A 23469-nucleotide genomic window follows, 5' to 3' on the forward strand; every position below is an offset into this window, starting at 1 on the left:
GGAACAAGTGAAACCAGTTTTATTATGCAAGTGATGCAGTACCTTATTTTAACCTCCAGATGTCGCTGATGCAATTGTCTACATGTATTTGTCGAGGACTACACTTCTCCTCACACAGCAGTGATGACTGCCGGCTATACACTGAAGTAGTATTTGGATGGCCTTGAAATCATAAATAACAGTTGGACACTTGATTAAAAAGTCTTCAAAATCACCCAATTTCAACACACAATAGTGTCCGCCATCTTGGAAGTTAAAATAGGCCTTCAATACTCGGCTGACCTGTAACACAAGATGAGCACTAATGCCGAGGTTGACCGACCTGCTGATGGCTTGTTCCTCATCCGTAATTCCTGTCTCTCTGAACGTCCTGCTGGACTCCTCCAGGCTCAGGGCGATGGCTCTCTGCAGGTCATCCTTGTCATCCCCAGTTAGGTCAATCACATCTAGAAACGGATACAGGACATCATTGTGATACCATGTGACCACTGCAGTCAACCACTAGGCCGTATTTGGTTGACAATGTGATATCTTCACTGCAGCCAGATAAACCAAGCCTGTGGTGGACAACCAGTGCTGGACCTAGTAGGCAAATACTGTTGCTATTATTTTCAGCCATTTCCCAACATTATATGGACAACCCCTTTAATCCTGAACTGCCCCATAATAACTACTTACTGCAGACATCTCTCTGCTCTTCTTTGTTTCTTAGGCTCTTTATATTCTAAACACACAAACTAAAATGCTATAAAACAACTGAACAGGTAGAACAAGCCTCGGCTTTTGTAAAAGAATCTTCTTGGGCCTACATATGCTGTTGTCATAATCTCCGCCAGGCTTCTTTGTGAGGATAATGGAAGGCTATTGCTAGCCAGTCATTTCTGCCAGGTCTTCAATGGGTTGTAGTTTGCACACTGCCCGCGAGATGCATGCTGCTGTACCAGGCACAGTCCGCAGACCCTCCAGTGCCTTATAGGCCGAGTTTACACTTCAGTTATGGTCAGCCAAAACCCATAGTGAAGCCTACTCAGAGAAAAAGTATAATGGAAACATGTTCTGCGTTTATGACCCGCACCTAGTTTTGGCTCACAATAAGTGTCCATTCACACGACCGTTAAGTGTCCGCAAATTGCGCATCCGCAATACACGGATACCGGCTGTGTGCGTTCTGCATTTTACTGACCATTTGTCCGTTCCACAAAAATATAGAACATGTCTTATTCTTGTCCGCATTACGGACAAGGATAGGACTGTTCTATTAGGGGCTGGCCGTTCTGTTCCGCAAAATACGGAATTCACTCAGAGGTCATCCGTATTTTTTGCGGATCCGTGTTTTGCAGACCGCAAAATACACACGGTCGTGTGCATGAGCCCTTAACTGCATCTGTGTCTCTCCATAGAGAAATGACCAAGGTCATCTGGTTCCTATGTTTTGTATGCATGGGACACGGAGTTACCAGAGCTCTTGGCTGCAAACTGCGATTTCTACGTTCAAGATGGCGGACCGAAATGGCATTGTATTTTAAAGATGCAAATGAAGGGTTAAATGAGGGAAAATAGAAGCAATGTTGTAATGAGGGCTAAATAAGGCAGGCGTTTGGGTATGATTTCACGTGTCTGCTGGCGTTTCTATTTAAAGACTTTAAGGGGTAGTTTATCATTTGCAAGTCTGCACATTCCAGTCTCATCAGCTTAGTACATGACGTACACCATTACACCGGTATAGGCTTGATGTAATATATGGAAGAACATTCCAAACACCTCTGCGCCACTATATTCTACCAGTAGAAGACATCAGGAATGCCCAGTTTAGTTTAGGCCGCGCAGACAGAGAAGGGCACAAAGTGAAGAACCCCTCCGAGAAGTTCTCAGGTAAGGAGGTTGTCTATGGAATCTACTTGGTTCCAGCTGGTCAGAGTCATGGCCCACCTGCCATGTGTTCCGACGTCACAATTTATATACGGATGGGATCGGTGAACCAAATTTTTAATCGTCAGAAATTAAAAATTCTGTCGTCCACACCAGAAACTTAAGGGGTGGTCTCACGAAGACAAGCCCTATACACATACTGTATTAGTGCATATGGACATCAAAGAGAGGGGTTCCTCTGCTCCCCTATATGAACCAGAATGAACCACCATGAACCACTGCTCGGTTAGACTACATCCTATTCCGAAGGGTTCAAGCAGTGCTTGTAGGACATGGACGGACACATTTTGCTGGCTGGCTGGCCTTAACCCAGTAAAATTAAACGTTTGTTGCATGGGTGCCGGGAGCAGATAAGTTGATCGGCACAAGACACACTTTGCAAGAGTTGACCAACATTACTGTACCGGGGTTGTATCGCACATTTTCCTCAAAAATTGCAAACTAGCACAGGTTTGCATGTAATAATGGACGAAGCAGCGTATCACTGAATAGCCACGCAGATCTAGCCATCTTGGAAAGCCCGATGACAACTCCGGCCGCAGTTGGAATTAAAGCTGTGTTCATAGCGAGACAAGACCTGTCCATATGTCTGATTAGGGGATATACATGTCAAAGGGCAGGGTCCCATGCTAGAGATCGCTGTATAAGCCAGAGAAGCTAACAATCAGTGGCCAACGCTCTGGTGGAATTAGAGTTGTTGCGATACCAAATTTTTGATTCGGTTTCGATACCATGAAAAAGTATTGCGATACTCGATACCATTCGATACCACGCGAAAAAAATAAACAAAAAAAGCCACGTGCATTCCTCATTTTTAAAAATGGCGAATCGCGCAGTTTTTATTTTATTTTTTCTGTTCCGGCATTCACCACCTAGATTTTTTTTTTATATTTTAATAGTTTGGACTTTTCTGACGTGGCGATGTAATATGTTTATTTATATATTTTATATGTGAAATTGGGAAAAGGGGGGTGATTTATACTTCATATTTTAGTGTTTTTTTTTTTTTTCACTTTTTATTTAATAACTATTTCCCCCCTTAGGGGCTAGAACCTGGGATCTTTCATCCCTTTTCCTATTCACCCTGATAGATCTCTATCAGGGTGAATAGGACTCCACACTGTCCCTGCTGCTCTGTGCTTTGTGCACACAGCATCAGGGATGTTACCATGGCAACCAGGGCTTCTGTAGCGTCCTGGCTGCCATGGTAACCGATCGGAGCCCCAGGCTTACACAGCTGGGGCTCCGATCAGAAGCTGCCACTGCACCACCAATGAGGGGGAGTGGAGAGGTCCCTGTGGCCACTGCCACCAATGATTTTAATACTGGAGGGTTGAGAGGGGCCGGCGCACTGTGCCACCAATGATTTTAATGGGATGGGGGGATTGAGGGGGGGGGGCACACTGCACCACCAATGATTTTACCCCTTTATACAGGAGGCGGGTACTAGCAGATCAGCGGCAGTTAACTGCCGCTGATCGCAGCTCCCTGTCAGGGGCAGGGTGCCGGCAATGCGATTCTGCTGCCGGCACCCGCCTCCTGTATGTGTTAAAGACTGACTACTGTATATGAGTCCAGACTTTCACTATTAGGCCACACAGAGCGGCGCCCAGCGATGTCTCAGCACTCACCATTTAGTCCTGGGCGCCGCTCCGTTCGCCCGCAGTGCCCCATTACTGTCTCCTCTCCTGCTCCACATGCTGCTGATTACTATCGGAGCGATGGGAGGAGACATCAGCTTCACTAGTGGGCGTTCCTTCTCCCTGGCTGTAGCGCTGTCCAATCGCAGCGCAGGGAAAAGGAACGCCCACTAGTGAAGCTGATATCTCCTCCCATCGCTCCGATAGTAATCCTATCATTGGTGGCGCAGTGCGCCCGCCCCTCCTCCGCCCCTCTCTTCTCATTGCCGCCCCTCCTCCACCCCCTCTCTTCTCATTGCCGCCCCTCCTCCGCCCCTCTCTTCTCATTGCCGCCCCTCCTCCGCCCCTCTCTTCTCATTGGTGGCAGCGGCAGCAGCACAGGGGGAGGGAGGACTGCTACCTTCTCCCCGTGCTGCTGAGAGAGAACATGAGCGCGCCGATAGCAGCGCGCTCATGTTCAGAGATACTAGACTGCGCAGAAGCGCAGCCCAGTATCGAAAAAACGGAAATCCCGGTATCGTATCGATACCGGGACAAAAGTATCGATTGGGTATCGAAATTTCGATACCCGCAACAACCCTAGGTGGAATAGTGTCGTTCATATTAGGGATCGACCGATATTGATTTTTTAGGGCCGATACCGATAATTTGTGAACTTTCAGGCCGATAATTTATACCGATATTCTGGGAATTTTCATTTTTGAGAAAAAAAATAAAAATTCCTACACAAATCTGCTGAAAATTAATATGTTTATTGTTAACGTGTATTATATATTATATTTTTTTGTAAATCTTTTTCATTTATACTTAATATTTTTGAGTTGTTTTTTTTTACTAACTTTTAGCCCCCTTAGGGACTAGAACCCTTGTCCCTGATAGATCTCCATCAGGGTGAATAGGACATCACACTGTCCCTGCTGCTCTGTGCTTTGTGTACACAGCAGCATGGAGCTGAACATGGCAGCCAGAGCTTCAATAGCGTCCTGGCTGCCATGGTAACCTATCGGAGCCCCAGGATTACACAGCTGGGGCTCCGATCGGAGGAGGAGGGGAGAGGGGATCCTGTGGCCACTGCCACCAATGATTAATACTGGGTGGGGGGGGGGGGGGGAGCACTGCGCCACCAATGTTTTTACTATTGGGATGGGGGTGGGGGGCGCACTGCGCCACCAATGATTAATACTGGGGGGCTTGGGGGGGGGGGGGCGCACTGCGCCACCAATGAAGATAAGTCTCTCAATCATTCATATACAGGAGGCGGGAGCTGGCTGCAGAATCACATAGCCGGCTCCCGACCTCTATGAGCGGTAGCTGCGGTCCGCGGTAGTTAACCCCTTAGGTGCCGCGGATCGCAGCTACCGCTCATAGAGGTCGGGAGCCGGCTATGTGATTCTGCAGCTCCCGCCTCCTGTATATGAATTAATGAAAGACTTATCTTCATTGGTGGCGCGGTGGCCACAGCCCCTCCCCTCCTCTTATCTTCTCTCCTCTCATTGGTGGCAGCGGCAGCACAGGGGGAGGGAGACACTGCTTCCTTCTCCCCTGTGCTGCGGAGGGAACACAGAGAGCGCTGAGAGCAGCGCGATCTGTGTTCCCAATACGTTATCGGTATATCGGCAAAATAGATGCTGATACCGATAACGGTCAAAATCCTCAATATCGGCCGATAATCGGTCGATCCCTAGTTCATATATTACATGGACAGACATTGATCTGAATGGTCTACATGCAATGCGACATTTCCCCTGCAGGTGGCGCTGCAGGGAACCTGTCCGCAGCAAACCCCATCCCAAACCGCCAGCAGTGAGTTTCGAATGATGATTTTCTTACTGCATTCTGATGAGGCAGAAGGAGGATAAAAGCTAGTTTTTCATACGTCCGCGGTATTTTCAGTCAGGTTTGAAGTCAAGGGGGCAGCGGCCTCTTTGTTTCAAGTCAAGGTAACCGCGTCCCCTTCCCTGCCCCTTCTCCTGTGACTGCCAGCCGGCTGTCGGGTATAAGCGCTGTCAGTCACAGGGAAGGGGACCCGGTTACCTGGACTTGAAGCAAAGAGGCCGCTACCCCCTTGACGTCAAGCCTGACTGAAAATACCGCGGACGGAGGATAAAAGCTAGTTTTTCATACTTCTGCCTCATCAGAATGCAGTAAGAAAATCATCACTCGAAACTCACTGCCGGCTACTAGAAGGTACGGCTGGCGGTTCGGGATGGGTTTTGCCGCTGAGAGGTTCCCTTTAACCACAACACACAAAGCTATAAATGTTGCACCATATAATAAATAGTGACTAGCCGGGAGTGAACAAGGTTAACCAGTGAGACCAAAATTATAATGTACCAATCCCAAGTACAGGTAGCAGCTTGTTGTGGCGTAACTGGTTCCAGGGTACACGGCACAGTGCGACTCGCGTCGCTAATCGACAGGAACACGTAAGTGACTGCACGTCGCAGCCTGTTAAATCTCTGGCTAAAGCAGATGTCAGAGATACGGCGTGTATTGTACAAGAGCAGGATGTTCTGTCAGGCTGACATCTTATCTCGTACAGAGAAGGTTCCCAAGACTCGCAGCAGGAAACATCCCGGATAAAGACGTACACAGAGCGCTATTAGACCCCAATTAGGAACATCACGAAGAAGTGACTTCTTCTAAACTGGTTGCAAAGCCAAGAGATAACAGGAACGTCATCATTTCTTAAATTACCAGTAAGGCTACTTTAACATTGGAGTTGTTATTTCTGGTTTTGAGATCCAGCACAGGATCCGTGCCATTCACTACATCTGGATGCATCCGTTTCGGCCGGATACGGTTGTATTAAATCAAAACTGAACAAACCGGATCCAGTATGAAAATCCTTCTAAGTCAATGGGCGTTGGATCCGTTTTTTTCGCGAACAAAAAAAAAAAAAAAAGCACAAAAAAAAAAAAGAATCCAGCACCATTGACTTACACAGATTTTCATGTCGGATCCGCGTTTCGCAAACTGGACAAAACCACAGCTTGCAGCAGTTTTGTATCCGGCACCAAAACAGAATAGATATTTGCTATATGGTTATATAAATGTAAAATACCTAAAAAATCATTGTTGTAGTACAGTGGTCTCCAACTTGTCCCGCTCCAGTTATACCTCAGGACCTGGGGAGAGATGTAGTTGGAGACCAGATGAAGACCTGATGCAGGAGCCACCTACTTGTGTCCGCCTGGCTGCCCACGCTGATGTATCGGTCATTGTTGGGGATGGCCGTCTGATAGTAGCTCGCTTCTTCCGGCTGAGGGAGCTTGGCATTGTTCGCAGTGAGAAACGCGACCGCTAACTCCAGATTTCCATTGCTATCCTGGGAAAAAAAAGTTATATTATTGATTTAATGAAGTCAAAAAGGAAAAACCCTGTGTATGTGCACGACCTCCACACGGTTCCCTTTTTTTAAGATGTACTTTATTGTCTTTTTTTTTTTTCATTCATACTGCATAAATTCATCTTATATATATATTAGATAATTCACACAATAATATACGCCGCAATCCAAATTATTATGCGAATTGGATCTAAGCATCAAAAAGATGTCGTTTTCTGTTTTTTAAACCAAACTCACGGACGTATTGTGTCTTAAGCCTCATGCACACGTCCGTGGAACACGGACCGCGTGATACCGGCCTGGATTTCTTCTGAGTGCAGGAGCGCACGGCGTCATTGGTTGCTATGACGCCGTGCGCTTCCTGCTGCCGCAGTACAGTATTACACTGGTATGATCTGTAGGCCGGTATCACACGGTCCGTGTTCCACGGACGTGTACATGAGGCTTTAGGGCTCTTTGGATCACTGAAATCAACCTCAAAACACTGTTGCTAATTAGTTTGCCAGGTGAGCCCAATTAAAGGAAAGCTACTTAAGGCCTCTTGCACACGGCCATTGTGCTCCCGTGGCTGTATTGCGGGCCGCATACGGCGGTTCCGCAATAGACAGGGCACCTGCCATGTGCATTCCGCATCACTGAAGCGGACAAATTCACTTGAATGGGTCAGCAAATCTGGAGATGCAGTGCGGAACGGAACCCTATGATGCTCCGTTCCGTGCCGCAAAAAAATCGAATTTGCTCTTTTTGCGGAACGGACGGATCACAGAAACATTCAAGTTTAATGAGTCTGGATCCGTTCCAGACGCACGGACATTGCCAGTGCATTGGGGACCGCAAATTGCGGTCCCCAATGCACGGAACGGAACCACAACAGCCGTGTGCAAGAGGCCTAAGAAGGATGTTCCACATTATTAAGCAGGCTACAGCTTTAAAGTAATATGGGAAAGAAAAAGGATCTCTCTGCTGTCAAAACGGGACAAATAGTGCAATGCCTTGGACAAGGTATAAAAAACATTAGATATTTCACGAAAACTAAGCGGTTGTCTCACTTCGACAAATAGCATTTATTATGTAGAGAAAGTTCATACCAGGCAGTTACTAATGTATTATTATCCATATTGCTTCCTTTGCTGGCTGGATTAATTTTTCCATCACATTCTAGACTGCTCTTTTTCATGGTTACGACTAGGGATGAGCGAATAGACTTCAGATGAAGCATCCGAAGTCGATTCGCATAATACTTCATTTGAATACTGTACTTCGCGCGCGCTCTGTACAGTATTAGAATGTATTGACTCCTATGAGCCGAAGTTAGTACGTCACGAAGTCTCACAAGACTTCGCATAACAACTTCATAAATTAATTTCAACTGTAAAAAAAACATTTCCCAAACTCTGGGGTTCGGTTCCAAGTGGCACCTTGGAAGCGAACCAGAGTTCGGGAAATGTTTTTTTTTTTTTTTACAGTAGAAATTAATTTACAAAGTTATTATGCGCTCGCTCCGTACAGTATTCAAACAGTATTATGCGAATCGACTTCGGATGTTTCAATTCACTCATCCCTAGTTATGACCACCCTGCAATCCATCAGTGGTGGTTGTGCTTGCACAGTATAGGAAAAAGCACCAGCCTGTGTGTGCACCCAATGGTACTGGCCACAAGACACGCTGGCACTTTTTTCTATAGTGTGCAAGAACGGCCACCGCTGCTGTATTGCAGGGTGGTCGTAACCCTTGGAAACTAGCAGTATATAATGTGATGGAAAAATGAATCAAGCCAGCAAAGGAGGCAATATGGAGAATCACAATACATTAGTAAGTGGTTTGTATTAACTTTCTCTACATGATAAATGCCACTTGCTGAAATGACACAACCCCTTTAAGCGTGATCACCGTACTGTAAAGAGATTTGTGGTCGATTCAGAGCATGGGCGGGTTTGTGCAGATAAAGGCATAATGAGGAAGGTTTCTGCCAGAAAAATTCATCGGATTAAAAGAGCAGCTGCTAAAATGCCATTACAAAGCAGCATACAGGTATTTGACGCTGATGGTGCCTCTGGAGTCTGGACAGTGCAGATGGAGTGGTCCAGATGGATGGAGTAGTGGATGGTTGGTGTATGGCCACCACGTCCCAATAATGTCAGCAAGGAGGTGGCAGAGTCATGTTATGGGCTGGAATCATGGGGAGAGCTGGTAGGCCCCTTCCTTTAGGGTCCCTGAAGGTATGAAAATGACCTCTGCAAAGTATATAGAGTTTCTGACTGACCACTTTCTTTCATGGTACAAAAGAAGAACTGAGCCTTCTGCAGAAATTCATCTTCATGCGTGACAATGCATCTCATGCTCCAAAGAAGACCTGTGTCATTGGCTGCTATGGGCATAAAAGGAGAGAAACTCATGGTGCGGCCACAATCCTCCCCCGACTTCAGTCCTATTAAGAACCAGTGGAGTATCCGCAAGCAAAAGCTCTATGAGGATGGGAGGCAGTTCACATCAGAGCAGCAGCTCTGGGAGGCTATTCTGACCTCTCAAAAGAAATTCAAACTCTCCAAAAACTCACGAGTTCAATGGATGCAAGAATTGTGAATGTGACATCAAAGAAGGGGTAACTTGACCTGACATGTTTTTGATTGAAGTAGGGTTGTTGCGGGTATCGAAATTTCGATACCCAATCAATACTTTTGTCCCGGTATCAATACGATACTGGGATTTCCATTTTTTCGATACTGGGCTGCGCAGTCTAGTATCTCTGAACATGAGAGCGCTGCTGTCAGCACGCTCATGTTCCCTCAGCAGCACAGGGGAGAAGGAAGCAGTCTCTCCCTCCCCCCCGTGCTGCCACCAATAAATGGAGAGAGGGGCGGGCGCACTGCACTACCAATGATAGGACTTTTCCTACACAGAGCGGCGCCCAGAGATGTCCCTTACTATTATTTCTGGGCGCATCTCCGTTCGCCCGCTGTGCCCCATTACTGTCTCCTCTCCTGCTCCATATGCCAATTACTATCGGAGCAATGGGGAGGAGACATCAGCTTCACTCCTGGGCGTTCCTTCTCCCTGCGCTGCGATTGGACAGCGCTACAGTCAGGGAGACGGAACACCCACTACAGAAGCTGATGTCTCCTCCCCATTGCTCCGATAGTAATTAGCATATGGAGCAGGAGACGGTAACGGGGGCACATCGGGCGAACGGAGCGGCCGCAGGAATAATAGTAAGTGCTGGGACATCTCTGGGCGCCGCTCTGTGTAGCCTAATACTTAAAGACTACTTTATATGGGTCCAGACTTTAACACATAATACAGGAGGCGGGTGCCGGCAGCAGAATCGCATTGCCGGCCCGGCACCCTGCCTCTGACAGGGAGCTGCGATCAGCGGCAGTTAACCCCTCAGGTGTGGCACCTGAGGGGTTAACTGACACTGATCTGCCAGTACACGCCTCCTGTATTAAGGGAGGGGGGTATCCCCCCCCTTAACCCCCCACCCCATTAAAATCATTGGTGGCACAGTGCCCCCTCCCCCCAGTATTAAAATCATTGGTGGCAGTGGCCACAGGGTCTTCTCTCCTCCCCCTCATTGGTGGTGCAGTGGCAGCTTTTGATCGGAGCCCCAGCAGTGTAATCCTGGGGCTCCGATCGGTTACCATGGCAGCCAGGACGCTACTGAAGCCCTGGCTGCCATGGTAACATCCCTGATGCTGTGTGCACAGAGCACAGGGCAGCAGGGACAGAGCTCTATCAGGGTGAATAGGACAAGGGATGAAAAAAATCCCAGGTTCTAGCCCCTAAAAGGGGAAATAGTTATTAAATAAACAAAAAATATTAAGTATGAATCACCCCCTTTCCAAATTTCACATATAAAATGTATAAACAATAAAATAAACATATCACATATCGCCACGTAGGAAAAGTCCGAACTATTAAATTATTTTTTTTAAAAATCTATGCGGTGAACGCCAGAACAGAAAAAAAATAAATAGAAACTGCGCGATTCGTCATTTTTAAAATGCTGGATGCACGTGGCTTTTTTGGTTTATTTTTTCGCGTGATATCGAATATCGCAATACTTTTTTATGGTATTGAAACCGAATCAAAAATTTGGTATCGCAACAACTCTAGATTGAAGTAGGTAGCTTTTGATCTCAGTAGAAGTGACCACCTAATGCTGCAAATTCAATAAATGACCATTTCTGTTTTTTTACAGCCTATAAAATCTTTTGAAACTTGGCTGTGCATAATAATTTGGAACAGTGCGTTTTGAGTTTTTTTAATTTGTGGGAAAAAAAGAAAGCGGTTATCCTTGGATGTTTGTTCAATAAAATTTGATTTATACTCTAAAGGTTGATGACTTGCAAATTAAAATGAATAGTTTGCATGACATGACGCTCAATTCATGGTGGGGCCCCATTCTTGAGACAGAAGCAGAACCCAGAGGTGGGACCCACACCTATGGGACAAACCTTGTAAGATAAATTCTACCAGTCTCGGAAATCCTATTCACCCCTAGGGAATATATGTCATACATGGCATTCTGCAAGCCCCATTCAAATGACTGGCATAGTCACTGAAATCTGCTGTGTGTGAATATACCTGTATGTTGCCAACATCCTGGACTCTTTGGGCTATTCCCGGCCACCTCACAGTCATCTTCTCACTACATAAAAAGCAGCCCAGATGAACCTGAAATTGTTATTTTTCCCACATTCTCCTGACGGACATAATCATCCCTGCAGTTTATCACGCTATCTGCCCCCGGCCCTCACATTTTAGCTGTAAAAACAACTAATAGCCATCAACGTAAAAACATCCAGAGCGGTCACCTTTACATGGCGGAAATAATCGTCTGCACTTCACCCATGTCCTCCCCATCTCGCCTCCCTACAAAATCCACAATACAGAATCACAGCAAGCACAAAGAGAAAGAGCCTCAAAACGGCAACAGCCTTCTACATTTTTCAAACCAGCACCTGGATATGAATACTTTTGTAATCGCATATAATTAAAAACATTTATTAAGACCGCTGTTTTGGACGCCGGTCTTAATAAGCCCTTTATTTTGGACCTGCTGAAGTAGAGGCGCTGGCCTCTCCAAACCTTTGGCGTATCCAGCGCCAGTCTAAGGGTATTTTCACACTTGCGTTAGAGGATCCGGAAATCTGCATGCAAAACGGATAGCATTTGTTTCCGGATCCAGCTGACAAATGCATTAAAATACCGGATCAGTCTCTCTGGTGTCACCTGGAAAAACAGATCCGGTATTTATTTTTTTCGCATTTTTAAAAAAAGGTCTGTGCATGCGCAGACCAGGAAACAGGATCAGTTTTTTCCCGGAAAACTTGGTAAACGGATCCGGCATTAATATATTTCAAGGGAAATTAATGCCGGATCCAGCATTCCGGCAAGTGTTCCGGAATTTTCACCGGAGAAAATACCGCAGCATGCTGAAGTATCTTCTCCGGCCAAATACAGTTAGAGGGACTGAACTGAAGACATCCTGATGCATACTGAACGAAATGCTGTCCATTCAGAATGCATTGGGACAAAACGGAAGTTTTTTTTTTCGGTATTGAGCCCCTGTGACGAAACTCAATACCGGAAAACTTTAACGGTAGTGTGAAAGTACACTAAATGTAAAACGGCTCCCTTGCTGGCTTAAATTTAGACCATTTTCTAAGCCTAAAACAAGCGTAGAAAATGAAGAATGACTGTCCCCTTCCCGCCACTCTCACTTTTTCACACCTGGTAACTGCAGATTGTGGCGCAAATAACCTTTGCGCCGCAATCTGCACCAAAAATACGCTTAATATAGGCGTATTTATAATAGTAAATGACCCCCATAGTTATACGGAATCTAAACTGTTCTGTACATGCAGGTAATAAATCCCCCATACCGGACTAAAAGCGGCCTATATTATGTTTAGGAATTCAGCATTGGTAATTAGGTTTACAATTTGTATTGGGGGATGGAAAATTAGATATTACATTATTCTCAATACCTGCATGGAAACCTTTTTGCATTCCTTTAACACGCGCAGCATTCAGTTTAGACATGTTTGGTATGCGTGAACTCCTCGCATCTTACAGTTCTTGAGAAAAATATTTTATTTTTGTTAGAATTTTACTAGGCTATGCCTTTTAGTAGCAAATTTGAACTTTGCTAAAAATCACCGTTTGCTGCAGTTGCATGAAGGGGGTCTATTCATTATTGGGTTATATTTGTATACAGAGTGGGTGAAGTTTATAAAGACTGGCGTTCACTGGCGTAAGGTGCATCTAATTTATTAAGAGGCAAATGGTTCTTAATAAATTACTCACGTCTGGTAATCTGTGAGCCAGAAACTCAAGTCTATGCCGGCAATATCCTACGCCTGCTTCTGGCGCAAGTTATACTAAATCCAGCGCAAAAAGTCACAAATTACGGCTGAAATATGGTGTACGCCATAATTTGCACAATAGTGGCGTAAATAGCTTAATGGATGCCCCCGGTATGTTTTGCTCTCCCCAAAAAATGCAGATTTGTATTTGTAACACTTGAGCATATATTGCATGGCCTCTTCCAGTGTTTTAAGAGCACAAGCTCTTGGTTCAGGTATATTCTTGCGGTGTAGACGAGATTTGCACACCTCATTACATTACATTTACGTTTTGGCTTTTTTTGTATATGTAAACTGCCGCTTGGATGTGTGTTTTAGGTGCATACTTTGCTATTTTTATTTTATCAGTTTTTTTTTTTTAATTATAAACAATTCATATTTGTCACAAAGTAACATGAAGGTGAACATGGTTGTCCACAGTCCATCAAGACAGGTGTAATCATCCGGTTGTCAGACCTTTCACCGATCCTGACATTGTGAACTAAGTATCATGACATATACAGCGGCGCCCAGGGATCTCACTGCACTTACTATTATCCCTGGGCGCCGCTCCGTTCTCCCGTTATGTCCTCCGATATGTTCGGGGACTTGGTTATAGTAGGCGGAGTCTGCCCTTGTTCTGCTGGGCGTCTCCTTCTCCTAGGCTGTAGCGCTGGCCAATCGCAGCGCAGAGCTCACAGCCTTGGAGGTTTTTTTCTCCCAGGCTGTGATCTCTGCGATGCGATTGGCCAGCGCTACAGCCTAGGAGAAGGAGACGCCCAGCAGAACAAGGGCAGACTCCGCCTACTATAACCAAGTCCCCGAACATATCGGAGGGCATAACGGGAGAATGGAGTGGCGCCCAGGGATAATAGTAAGTGCAGTGAGATCCCTGGGCGCCGCTGTATATGTCATGATACTTAGTTCACAATGTCAGGATCGGTGAAAGGTCCTCTTTAAGGAAATATATAGGTTTGGTGGGTGCTTCTACTTCAAGAATTGTAATACCTAGAAGGAGGAGAGAGGAGCGGGCGCATTAATGATCCCTTAACTTTTCTGCAATTTTTATTAAAAGTGACACTTTGATGCAGAATTGCATGAACGTGTCTGTGTGCATAGAGTCTAAAAAAAGATGTGGGTAATTTGGGGAGGTTTAGTATGATGTTATTGTGTAATTAAAGATTAATTTTTAGAGGGTTTAATGGGGGGTTTTTAGGGAAAAAAAATAATCTAAGCAACTGATTTACCCTCATTCCTAGGAGACGCAGATCTGAATCTCACATTTATCATGCTCTCCCTCCACACCCTCCATTGTTCACCACATATGGCTGCCAAGTTTTAGGAACTGCCCCGACCTCCTCCCTCAGCTATGCAGCCTCCGTACAGTAATAACCATTAGCCTAACAGGAATTCACACAGCACTACGCCGCACCATCCGATCAATGCCAAGCACTGAACTGCCAGTAAGAAAACCCTACAACGTATAGAAGCCTTAGCACATGCAATGCCCAGGGTGAAGCTGGCCGCACACATACATCCGATGCATACCTGCCGAACCCGCTGCATTCAAGCGGGACCAGCAGTCAACCATCTAATGCGCAGGAGGTGAGACTCCCCCGACCGACTCCCCCAATGCCAGATGCTAAGAAACATAAGTGGGGGAGGGGGGGGCTGTTGGACTTCAAGATGTCGGATACTTTTGTCCTAAGGAAAATAAACTTCTGCTTAATGTTACCGTACGAGTCTGCCGAATTCCGACCACTTTTAACTAATATTTTTTTTGCCATTTGGTTTCGCAGCCCAGCAGGTCTGGTACTTAAAGAAAACCGTCCACTCTCCTAACTTGCCTGTTTCAGCAACTACTCATTCCTCATAAAATGACAATTTGGCACTTCGCGTTGTACCGTTTCTCTGTTATTCCTCCTGAGAATGTATGAATACATTGGCAACTGGGTATTATCCTTCCCCTTGCCAAAGAGGTGCACCCCTACACAGTCTGACATCATCAACCCTGACTCCCCTTCCGCTATTATTCCCTGAGAAAAATAGGATTGGGCAAGTTAAAATGTAATATTCCCTATCCCCCCCCCCCCCCTCCTAAAACATCTGCCAAATCAACATCAGTTGGATATCTTGTGCATATTAAATGGTCTGTCAACTTTACCAAAATAGGCATGTTCGGCCGACATTAAAGGGGTTGTGCCAAGTTTGCAAGTTGTCCCGTAGTCACAGGATAGAGGATAACTATCTGAACGCTGGGATTCTCACCTCTGGGGGCCCCACTGATCCCCTGATGGAGCGGCAGGTCAAACATGCACCCCGCCTCTCCATTCATTCCATATGGGGCTGTTTGAGCTCAGCTATTTCCAGGCGGTCCCATAAGGAATGGAGTGGCAGGGCGCATGCTTGACCTGCCGCTCCATCTGACTGGGGAAACGGGATCCTCATTCTGGGGATCGGTGGGAATCCCAGCAGTTGGACTGCTATTGATCAGTTATCACCTATCCCATAGATAGGGGGATCACTTGCAAACTTGGCACAACCCCAAGTAATGAATATTATGGGGAATACAATTATTAAGTAATACAGGTGTGTCAGGACCGATGACCGATCCACTTTAAGACCTTTCCAGATTCTATTTATTTTTTATTTACACCTAACAATTCTTGGCACCAAAAAATAAAGCGCACCTCGTTAATAAATCTGGCATCTCTTACAGCTCCACTTATCTGGAGTTTTAGAATAGTAATACTCACTTTTAGCGCCTGCTGAAGTACTTGAAGATCATTAATTCCTGTGATCTCCCTCAGCTGATTTATAAAGGTCTGCTGGTGCTAGAACACAAAAAACAAAAACAAAAATAAAAAAAAAGAGACAGGTAGACATGTTACTACAGGCGTTCCTAAAAAGGTTAACAATTGGTTTGCGCAGCAGCTGGAAAGTGAGACAAGGGTCTTCATTGCTGACATCTAGTGGCCAGTATGACAACTGCAATATTCAATCATTTTTCTACAGTCAAGCACACCACTTAGTAGGGCGCAGTCTGAACAGCAAATTCCCATTCGTCCGTGCACTGGCCAGAAAAAAAAAGGCAATTTCCACAGCGCTCACTCTACTCTTCCTTCTCCTTCAAAAGTGGCATTAGTCTGAAAAAGGCCGGTTAGGCCGAAACGTCAATTTCACACGAGCGTATTCAGTAAGAGAAATATGGTCCCTGTTCAGAGATATTTCCAGTTCTGAATGCTTCTCCTATGACATGGCATTATAATGATTTATAATACTGTGTTTTCCTGCCGAGCTGAACCTAAATAGTATTCACATAATGCCGTCAGTACAAATCATAAGAGTTGAGGTCAGGCAGGAACACACCGCAATATGAATCATTATAACGCCTTGGGTCCATGTGATAAGAGCAGGATTCAGGAAGAGAAATACCACTAACACGGAGCAGATTTCTCACACTGAATATGCTCGTATGAAATCTACAGCCTGTGCGAGCTGCCCTCTTTGGATGCTTTCCTACCTTTCCACACAATGATCTGCCGTGTACCACCTCATTCCCCTCTCTGCTGCTCTCTCCAAGACCTCATTCACACATAAGTGGATTTTTATGGACCACAGTCCGTGAAAACCTGTCCTGCCGATTGCACGAAGCGCACGGCGTCATAGCAACCAATGACGCAGCGTGCTCGTGCACTCAGCGGGAGAGGCTTTCACGGACCGTGGTCTGTGAAAATCCACGTATGTGTGAATGAGGCCTAACACTGAGAGAAAGGAGGTAGAGAGCAAAGTCAGTAACAGGAGCATCGTTCTGACGGAATTATGATCAATTCAACAGCATCACCAACTAGGTGAAGGATTTCCACACACTATGCATAAGCAAAATGGAAGGAAAGGTTTTAATGACGACCACGTCTTTAATTTAGGAAGCAAATGAACTACAAAGCCTTAAATCTCCTCCCTTAAAAAGTGTAGAGGTTGAAGCAATAGGGCAGAAAAAAGGACTTAAGATTCAGCTGCTCTTATGGGGCCGTTTACAGCAGCCTGTATCCTGTAAATGGAGAGTAGATTCCAGAGTAGATGGCAATAACCTTCCCTTTTTTTTTTTTGGACGGGCAGATTTGCTTATTCTCATCTTCACATGAACCCTTTGTTTTGGAAACTGGACACATACACAATGACAACATTGATGAAACTTCCTTCCTCAAGCTGAATGAGGACATAAACCACTGGACGACATACAATTACCTTCATTACATTTTTTTGCTTTTACTTTAGCACTTTTAGACATCTGCTTAGTGGTGAATGGAAACACTAGCTTACATGAAAAGGTGGAAACCTTTTTTGATCATGGCCAATTGACATAAATGTAGGCCTCGTTACAGTGTGTTGGTGCTCTCTCGTAATGAGCCATGCACCTGCTTTGGTCTCCATTCATGCATAAAGCTATATTCAGTTTTCTACTGGTTTCCAGTAAAGAAAGATAATATTGACAGTTACCAAGTCAGAACAAAGCTGGCCACATGCATATCAGCAGATAAAGTATGTGTGTATATATATATATATATATATATATATATATATATATATATATATATATATATATATATATTATTTATGATCTGCACAAAAATCCACAACAAAATTACCATGTCTGAATGTGACCCTAAATCCATCTCTCAGCATTCATCAGCCAATAGTTCCCTAATCTATTCTTAGGCCTCTTTCACACGGGCGTTGCGGGAAAATGTGTGGGTGCGTTACGGGAACACCCGCGATTTTTACGCGCGAGTGCAAAACATTGTAATGCGTTTTGCACTCGCGTGAGAAAAATTGCGCGTGTTTGGTACCCAAACCCGAACTTCTTCACAGAAGTTCGGGCTTGGGATCGGTGTTCTGTATATAGTATTATTTTCCCTTATAACATGGTTATAAGGGAAAATAATAGCATTCTGAATACAGAATGCATTGTAAAATAGCACTGGAGGGGTTAAAAAAATTAAATAAAAATTTAACTCACCTTAGTCCACTTGTTCGCGGCCCGGCATCTCCTTCTGACTTCATCTGATCTCTGTGCAGCAACAGGACCTGTGGTGACGTCATTCCGGTCATCACATGGTACGTCACATGATCTTTTACCATGGTGAATCACCATGGTAAAAGATCATGTGACGTACCATGTGATGACCGGAATGACGTCACCACAGGTCCTTGACCTATAATTAATGCTCACCACAGGTCCTATTCAGTAAAGGGGACAGAAGGAGATGCCGACATCGCGATCAAGTGGATTAAGGAGAGTTAATTATTTTTTTTTTAACCCCTCCAGCGCTGTTTTACTTTGCATTCTGTATTCAGAATGCGATTATTTTCCCTTATAACCATGTTATAAGGGAAAATAATAATGATCGGGTCTCCATCCCGATCGTCTCCTAGCAACCATGCGTGAAAATCGCACCGCATCCGCACTTGCCTGCGGATGCTTGCGATTTTTACGCAACCCCATTCATTTCTATGGGGCTTGCGTTACGTGAAAAACGCACAAAGAGGAGCATGCTGCGATTTTCACGCAACGCACAAGTGATGCGTGAAAATCACCGCTCATGTGAACAGCCCCATAGAAATGAATGGGTCAGGATTCAGTGCGGGTTCAATGCGTTCACCTCCCGCAACGCATCCGCGCGGAAAACTCGCTCGTGTGAAAGGGGCCTTAGTGTTGTACCTTTACAAGGAGCAATGACCCGCTAATAAATCTGCTGCGGACATACAGGCTCACCACCAAGTGGTGGACCTTCTTCTATGGTGTCCATATGCCCTAAATTCCATCATATCTAAAAGGGGTACTCCCATCTCAGACATTAGTAGCATATCGCTAGAATATGACATCAGCGTCATAAAGGAAAGGAGGGACCCACACCCATCTCAAAAATGGGGCCCCCCCAAAGGAGGAGAGTGCATTTCCAGCAGTCTCGTAGCAATGGCCATGCATGCAAGGTGCAGTCTCTATTCAGCTACATGAGACAAGTGCGCCCACTTGAATGTTTTCAGAACTCCCACAGCAGTGAATGGAAGAGTGTGCAGTGTGCTCTCCTTCACTTCGGGGCCCCATTCTGGAGATAGGTGCAGGTCCCACCTCTGGAACACCCTCCTATCTGACACGGATGGCATAGGCCAATGCCCTTAATAAGACAACCCCTTTAAAGGGGTTGTGCAGGAAGTGTATATATTGATGACCTAGCGGTGGTGCAGTGTAATTCAACTGAATGGAGCAGGTTCTTGTCATTACACTGCACTTCCAAGACGACCAGCAGTGTATGAATAGGAAGCAGAATTCGCATGGAACACCACCACCTCCTCTTCAAACAGCTGATCTGGATGGGTCATCAATATATACTGCCTGCACAACCCCTTCAACTCCACCGTTTTCAGCACTTCAGGCTTCTATTCTATTCCACTATACTTTACACTGCAATTCTTCCTCTACAAATTAACAGCTATGTCTACTAGATAGCCCAGCACACAAGTCACAATGTGTGTTGTTTTAATTAAAACCTATTGCAAAGTTACTTAAATTTTTTAAAAACGGTTGCAAAGGACGAATAATAATGATAATAATGTTAGCACATGTAACAGGGTTATTAAAATATCGCTACATAATCTGCACAATCAATTTTTACATAGAAGTAACATGGCCAAAGCCCTTCATCCTTTTTGGCTACATTCACATGACCGTATGTGTTTTGCGGTCCGCAAAAAATAAAAATAACACACGGATGACGTCCGTATGACACCCGTTTTTGGGCGGATCCATTGTAACAATGCCTATCCTTCTCCGCAAAACGGACAAGAATAAAACATTTTCTATTTTTTTTTTGCGGGGCTAAAGAATGGACATACGGATGCGGGTAGCACACAGTGTGCTGTCCGCATTTTTTGAAATGAATGGGTCCTCATCCAATCCGCAAAAAAATAAAAAATAAATGAACGGACTCAAAATACGTTTGTGTGAATGTAGCCTAAAAGGAACCGATCAAGTTCAATATGGTGTCTGAGCTGCAGGCAGCATGTTATAGAGCAGGAGATGCTGTGCGGATCGATATCGTTTTGTGGGGGGTCAGTATACCTTGTGTTTTTTTCCATTTTAAGGGCACCTGCCAGCAGATTTGTGCCTATAAAACAAAAATATCGTATTGGGTTGCTCAACCGAGAGTATAGATGGGTAGGTGCAGCTGCTAGAGACTCACCCAGTCTGAAAAATGTGCAAATAAACAAATAGCAGCAGGCACACTTACATGCCTCGCTCCACGTGGAACGCCGAAAAACGTACATACAGACAGACAGATACAACAGACGGAATCCACGGGACTGCGAAGGGAACATCTGGAGAGGTAAGCGCCGTGTTAGTACCGGAGAATACGCGGGACGCCGCGTTGAGTTACACCGGCCCGAAACCCATTTACCCCCACCGGCAGGTCCTTAAATAACCGTCTCTTTGCTATTATCAATAAGCGCCGATACTAACTCTTTATATATGGCCAGTACTACTGCTTTACATATTACTGCCCATTGAGAACCTTTTGGGCTGAATATTATACGTCAATTTGATTGCTCTACAATTGGTATACATTTTGATACTTCTTATATTAACTTCATGTCGATATTACCTTTCCAGGACACTGCCTAAAATTACAGCTCCACACATTCCTTTTGAAATTGGAAAACTCCCCATTATTGCTGCTACTATAGGGACAATGTAGAATCTCTCAGTGGATAGTTTATTCTGGTTATATATGCTGCTAAAATTTATTCCTTACCTATATTACAACTTTATAGATTTTAAATTTATAAGTGTAAGGGCTCATGCACACGACCGTATGGCTTTTTCAGTGTTTTGCGGTTCGTCTTTTACGGATACGTTGTTTGTTTCCGTTTTCTTTCAGTTTTTCCGTATGCCATATACAGTATACAGTAATTACATAGAAAAAATTGGGCTGGGCATAACATTTTCAATAGATGGTTCCGCAAAAATGGAACAGATACGGAAGACATACGGATGCATTTCCGTATGTGTTCCGTTTTTTTTTGCGGACCCATTGACTTGAATGGAGAATAGGACATGTTCTATCTTTTCACGGTACGGAAATACTGAAACGGAATGCACACGGAGACACTTCAGTTTTTTTTGCTGAACCATTGAAATAAATGGTTCAGTATATGTACCGCATACTGAACTCAAAAAACGGACAGTATACTGAACACAAAATACTGTCGTGTGCATGAGCCCTAATGGATTTTAGATATTAAATACGTACTCCATATGTAAGTGTGCCTGCTACTATTTGTTTATTTGCAGATTTGTCCCTATGACACTGTCTGATCTGTTACATGTGCACTTGGCAGCTGAAGACATCCGTGTTGGTCCCATGTTCAGATTAGCCCGCATCGCTGAGAAAAATGAACTTTTAATATATGCAAATGAGTCTCTAGGAGCAACGGGGACGTTACCATTACATGAAGACGTTTACACTGCCTGGTCCTGTCAAAGGGGAGATAAGACCCTGATGGAAGCTACTCTCACGCCGGTAAAGGATAAAAAAAAAAAAAACGGATAGAGGCCCTAGAGTGGCTTTTGTACATAAATACCATCCCTTCAATAGGAAATTTGATTATATTATCCGGAAACATTGGTCACTGCTGGGTAGATAGTATCCCCAAATATTAGAATTTCGTAATCCACCGTTAATATACAATAGGCGCATGAAGAATTATCGTGACCATCTAGCAAAAGCGGACATCGGCCCCTCTAAAAAGAGCATGTGACAAAGCATGCCGACGACTCCGAGAAATAGCACTTACCCCTGTTTACATTGTGCCCAATGTTCCCATGTCATTAGGGGCGATTCTTTCCACCATTCATATACGGGTAAATCTTAATATACAGGGCTTTTTTACATGTGAATCATCTAACGTAATCTATTTAATTGTCTATGTGGCCTAGTGTATATTGGGGCGACCATGCAGGCTGTAAGGGACCGTATATGCAAACATAAGTCCACAATACGGACTAAGAATTTGTTGTTACCAATACCAGCCCATGTTAATAGTGCATGTCATTCTATCTCCCAATTGAGATGCCAAGTATTGGAGCAGGTCACAAGGCATAGGAGAGGTGGAGATATTAAGAAACTGTTATTACGTAGGGAAGCCTATTGGATCCATACCCTGGGCACTTTACAGCCCAGGGGACTCCATAGGGATTATGAAATTACTCAACTGGATGATAAATGATGTATATAATGTATTAATGATTATTTGTTTCCCTTTCAGACGGCGTATTCAAGATGACACTTTGTGATTTTGCGGTATCGTTTTTATATTTGATACTTTATCTTTATTGTTATTTTGCAAGCTTGTAATTTGATTATGAGCAATTTTGTGATCAGATTGTTATACTTTGTATATATGTCTTCAATTACTTGTTGTGTAGGCTGGTGTATACGCCGACCACTTGTGATTGACAGATGGCTATGGCCGCCTTACCTGGGCGTCTGACGTCATCCCACGTGTGTGTGGGGAGTCACTATAACTTGAGATTTGGATCATTTTGGGAAATGTTTGCTGACGAAGGCTGGACGGCCGAACGCGTCCTATTACTGTAAATATTGATGGAATAAATATCAAGCATATGAATTGAAGAAGCTGTCCGCTGGGATTCCTTTGCTGCATATCCCACGGAATGGTCATCAATAGAAGGCTACATGCACACAACAGTGAAAAACGGACACGTGATGTACATTTTTACATGTCCGTTTTAAAGGGAACCTGTCACCGGGATTTTGTGTATAGAGCTGAGGACATGGGTTGCTAGATGGCCGCTAGCACATCCGCAATACCCAGTCCCCATAGCTCTGTGTGCTTTTATTGTGTAAAAAAACCGATTTGATACATATGCAAATTACCCTGAGATGAGTTCTGTACGTGAGATGAGTCAGGGACAGGACACATCTCAGGTAATTTGCATATGTATCAAATTGTTTTTTTTACACAATAAAAGCACACAGAGCTATGGGGACTGGGTATTGCGGATGTGCTAGCGGCCATCTAGTAACCCATGTCCTCGGCTCTATACACAAAATCCAGGTGACAGGTTCCCTTTAAGACCAATGGTAGTCTATGGGTTATTCACATGGCAGTTATTTTGAC

At 44.6% G+C, this 23469-nt stretch overlaps 1 protein-coding gene across 3 annotated transcripts in view; it reads right to left on the reverse strand.

The window, feature by feature from the left end:
• The window catches only part of USP25 (ubiquitin specific peptidase 25), a 144121-nt gene that overhangs the window by 104572 nt on the left and 16080 nt on the right, over positions 1–23469 (reverse strand). For all 3 annotated transcript variants that reach the window (XM_040423224.1, XM_040423223.1, XM_040423226.1), the window contains exons 2-4: positions 16023–16100; positions 6753–6897; positions 323–446 (exon numbers count right to left, since the gene is read on the reverse strand). In XM_040423224.1, coding sequence (XP_040279158.1) covers positions 323–446; positions 6753–6897; positions 16023–16100 — 347 coding nt within the window. The remainder of the gene's footprint in view (positions 1–322; positions 447–6752; positions 6898–16022; positions 16101–23469) is intronic.

Source organism: Bufo bufo, chromosome 3 (assembly GCF_905171765.1).
Source record: "Bufo bufo chromosome 3, aBufBuf1.1, whole genome shotgun sequence".
NCBI classification, from domain to species: domain Eukaryota; kingdom Metazoa; phylum Chordata; class Amphibia; order Anura; family Bufonidae; genus Bufo; species Bufo bufo.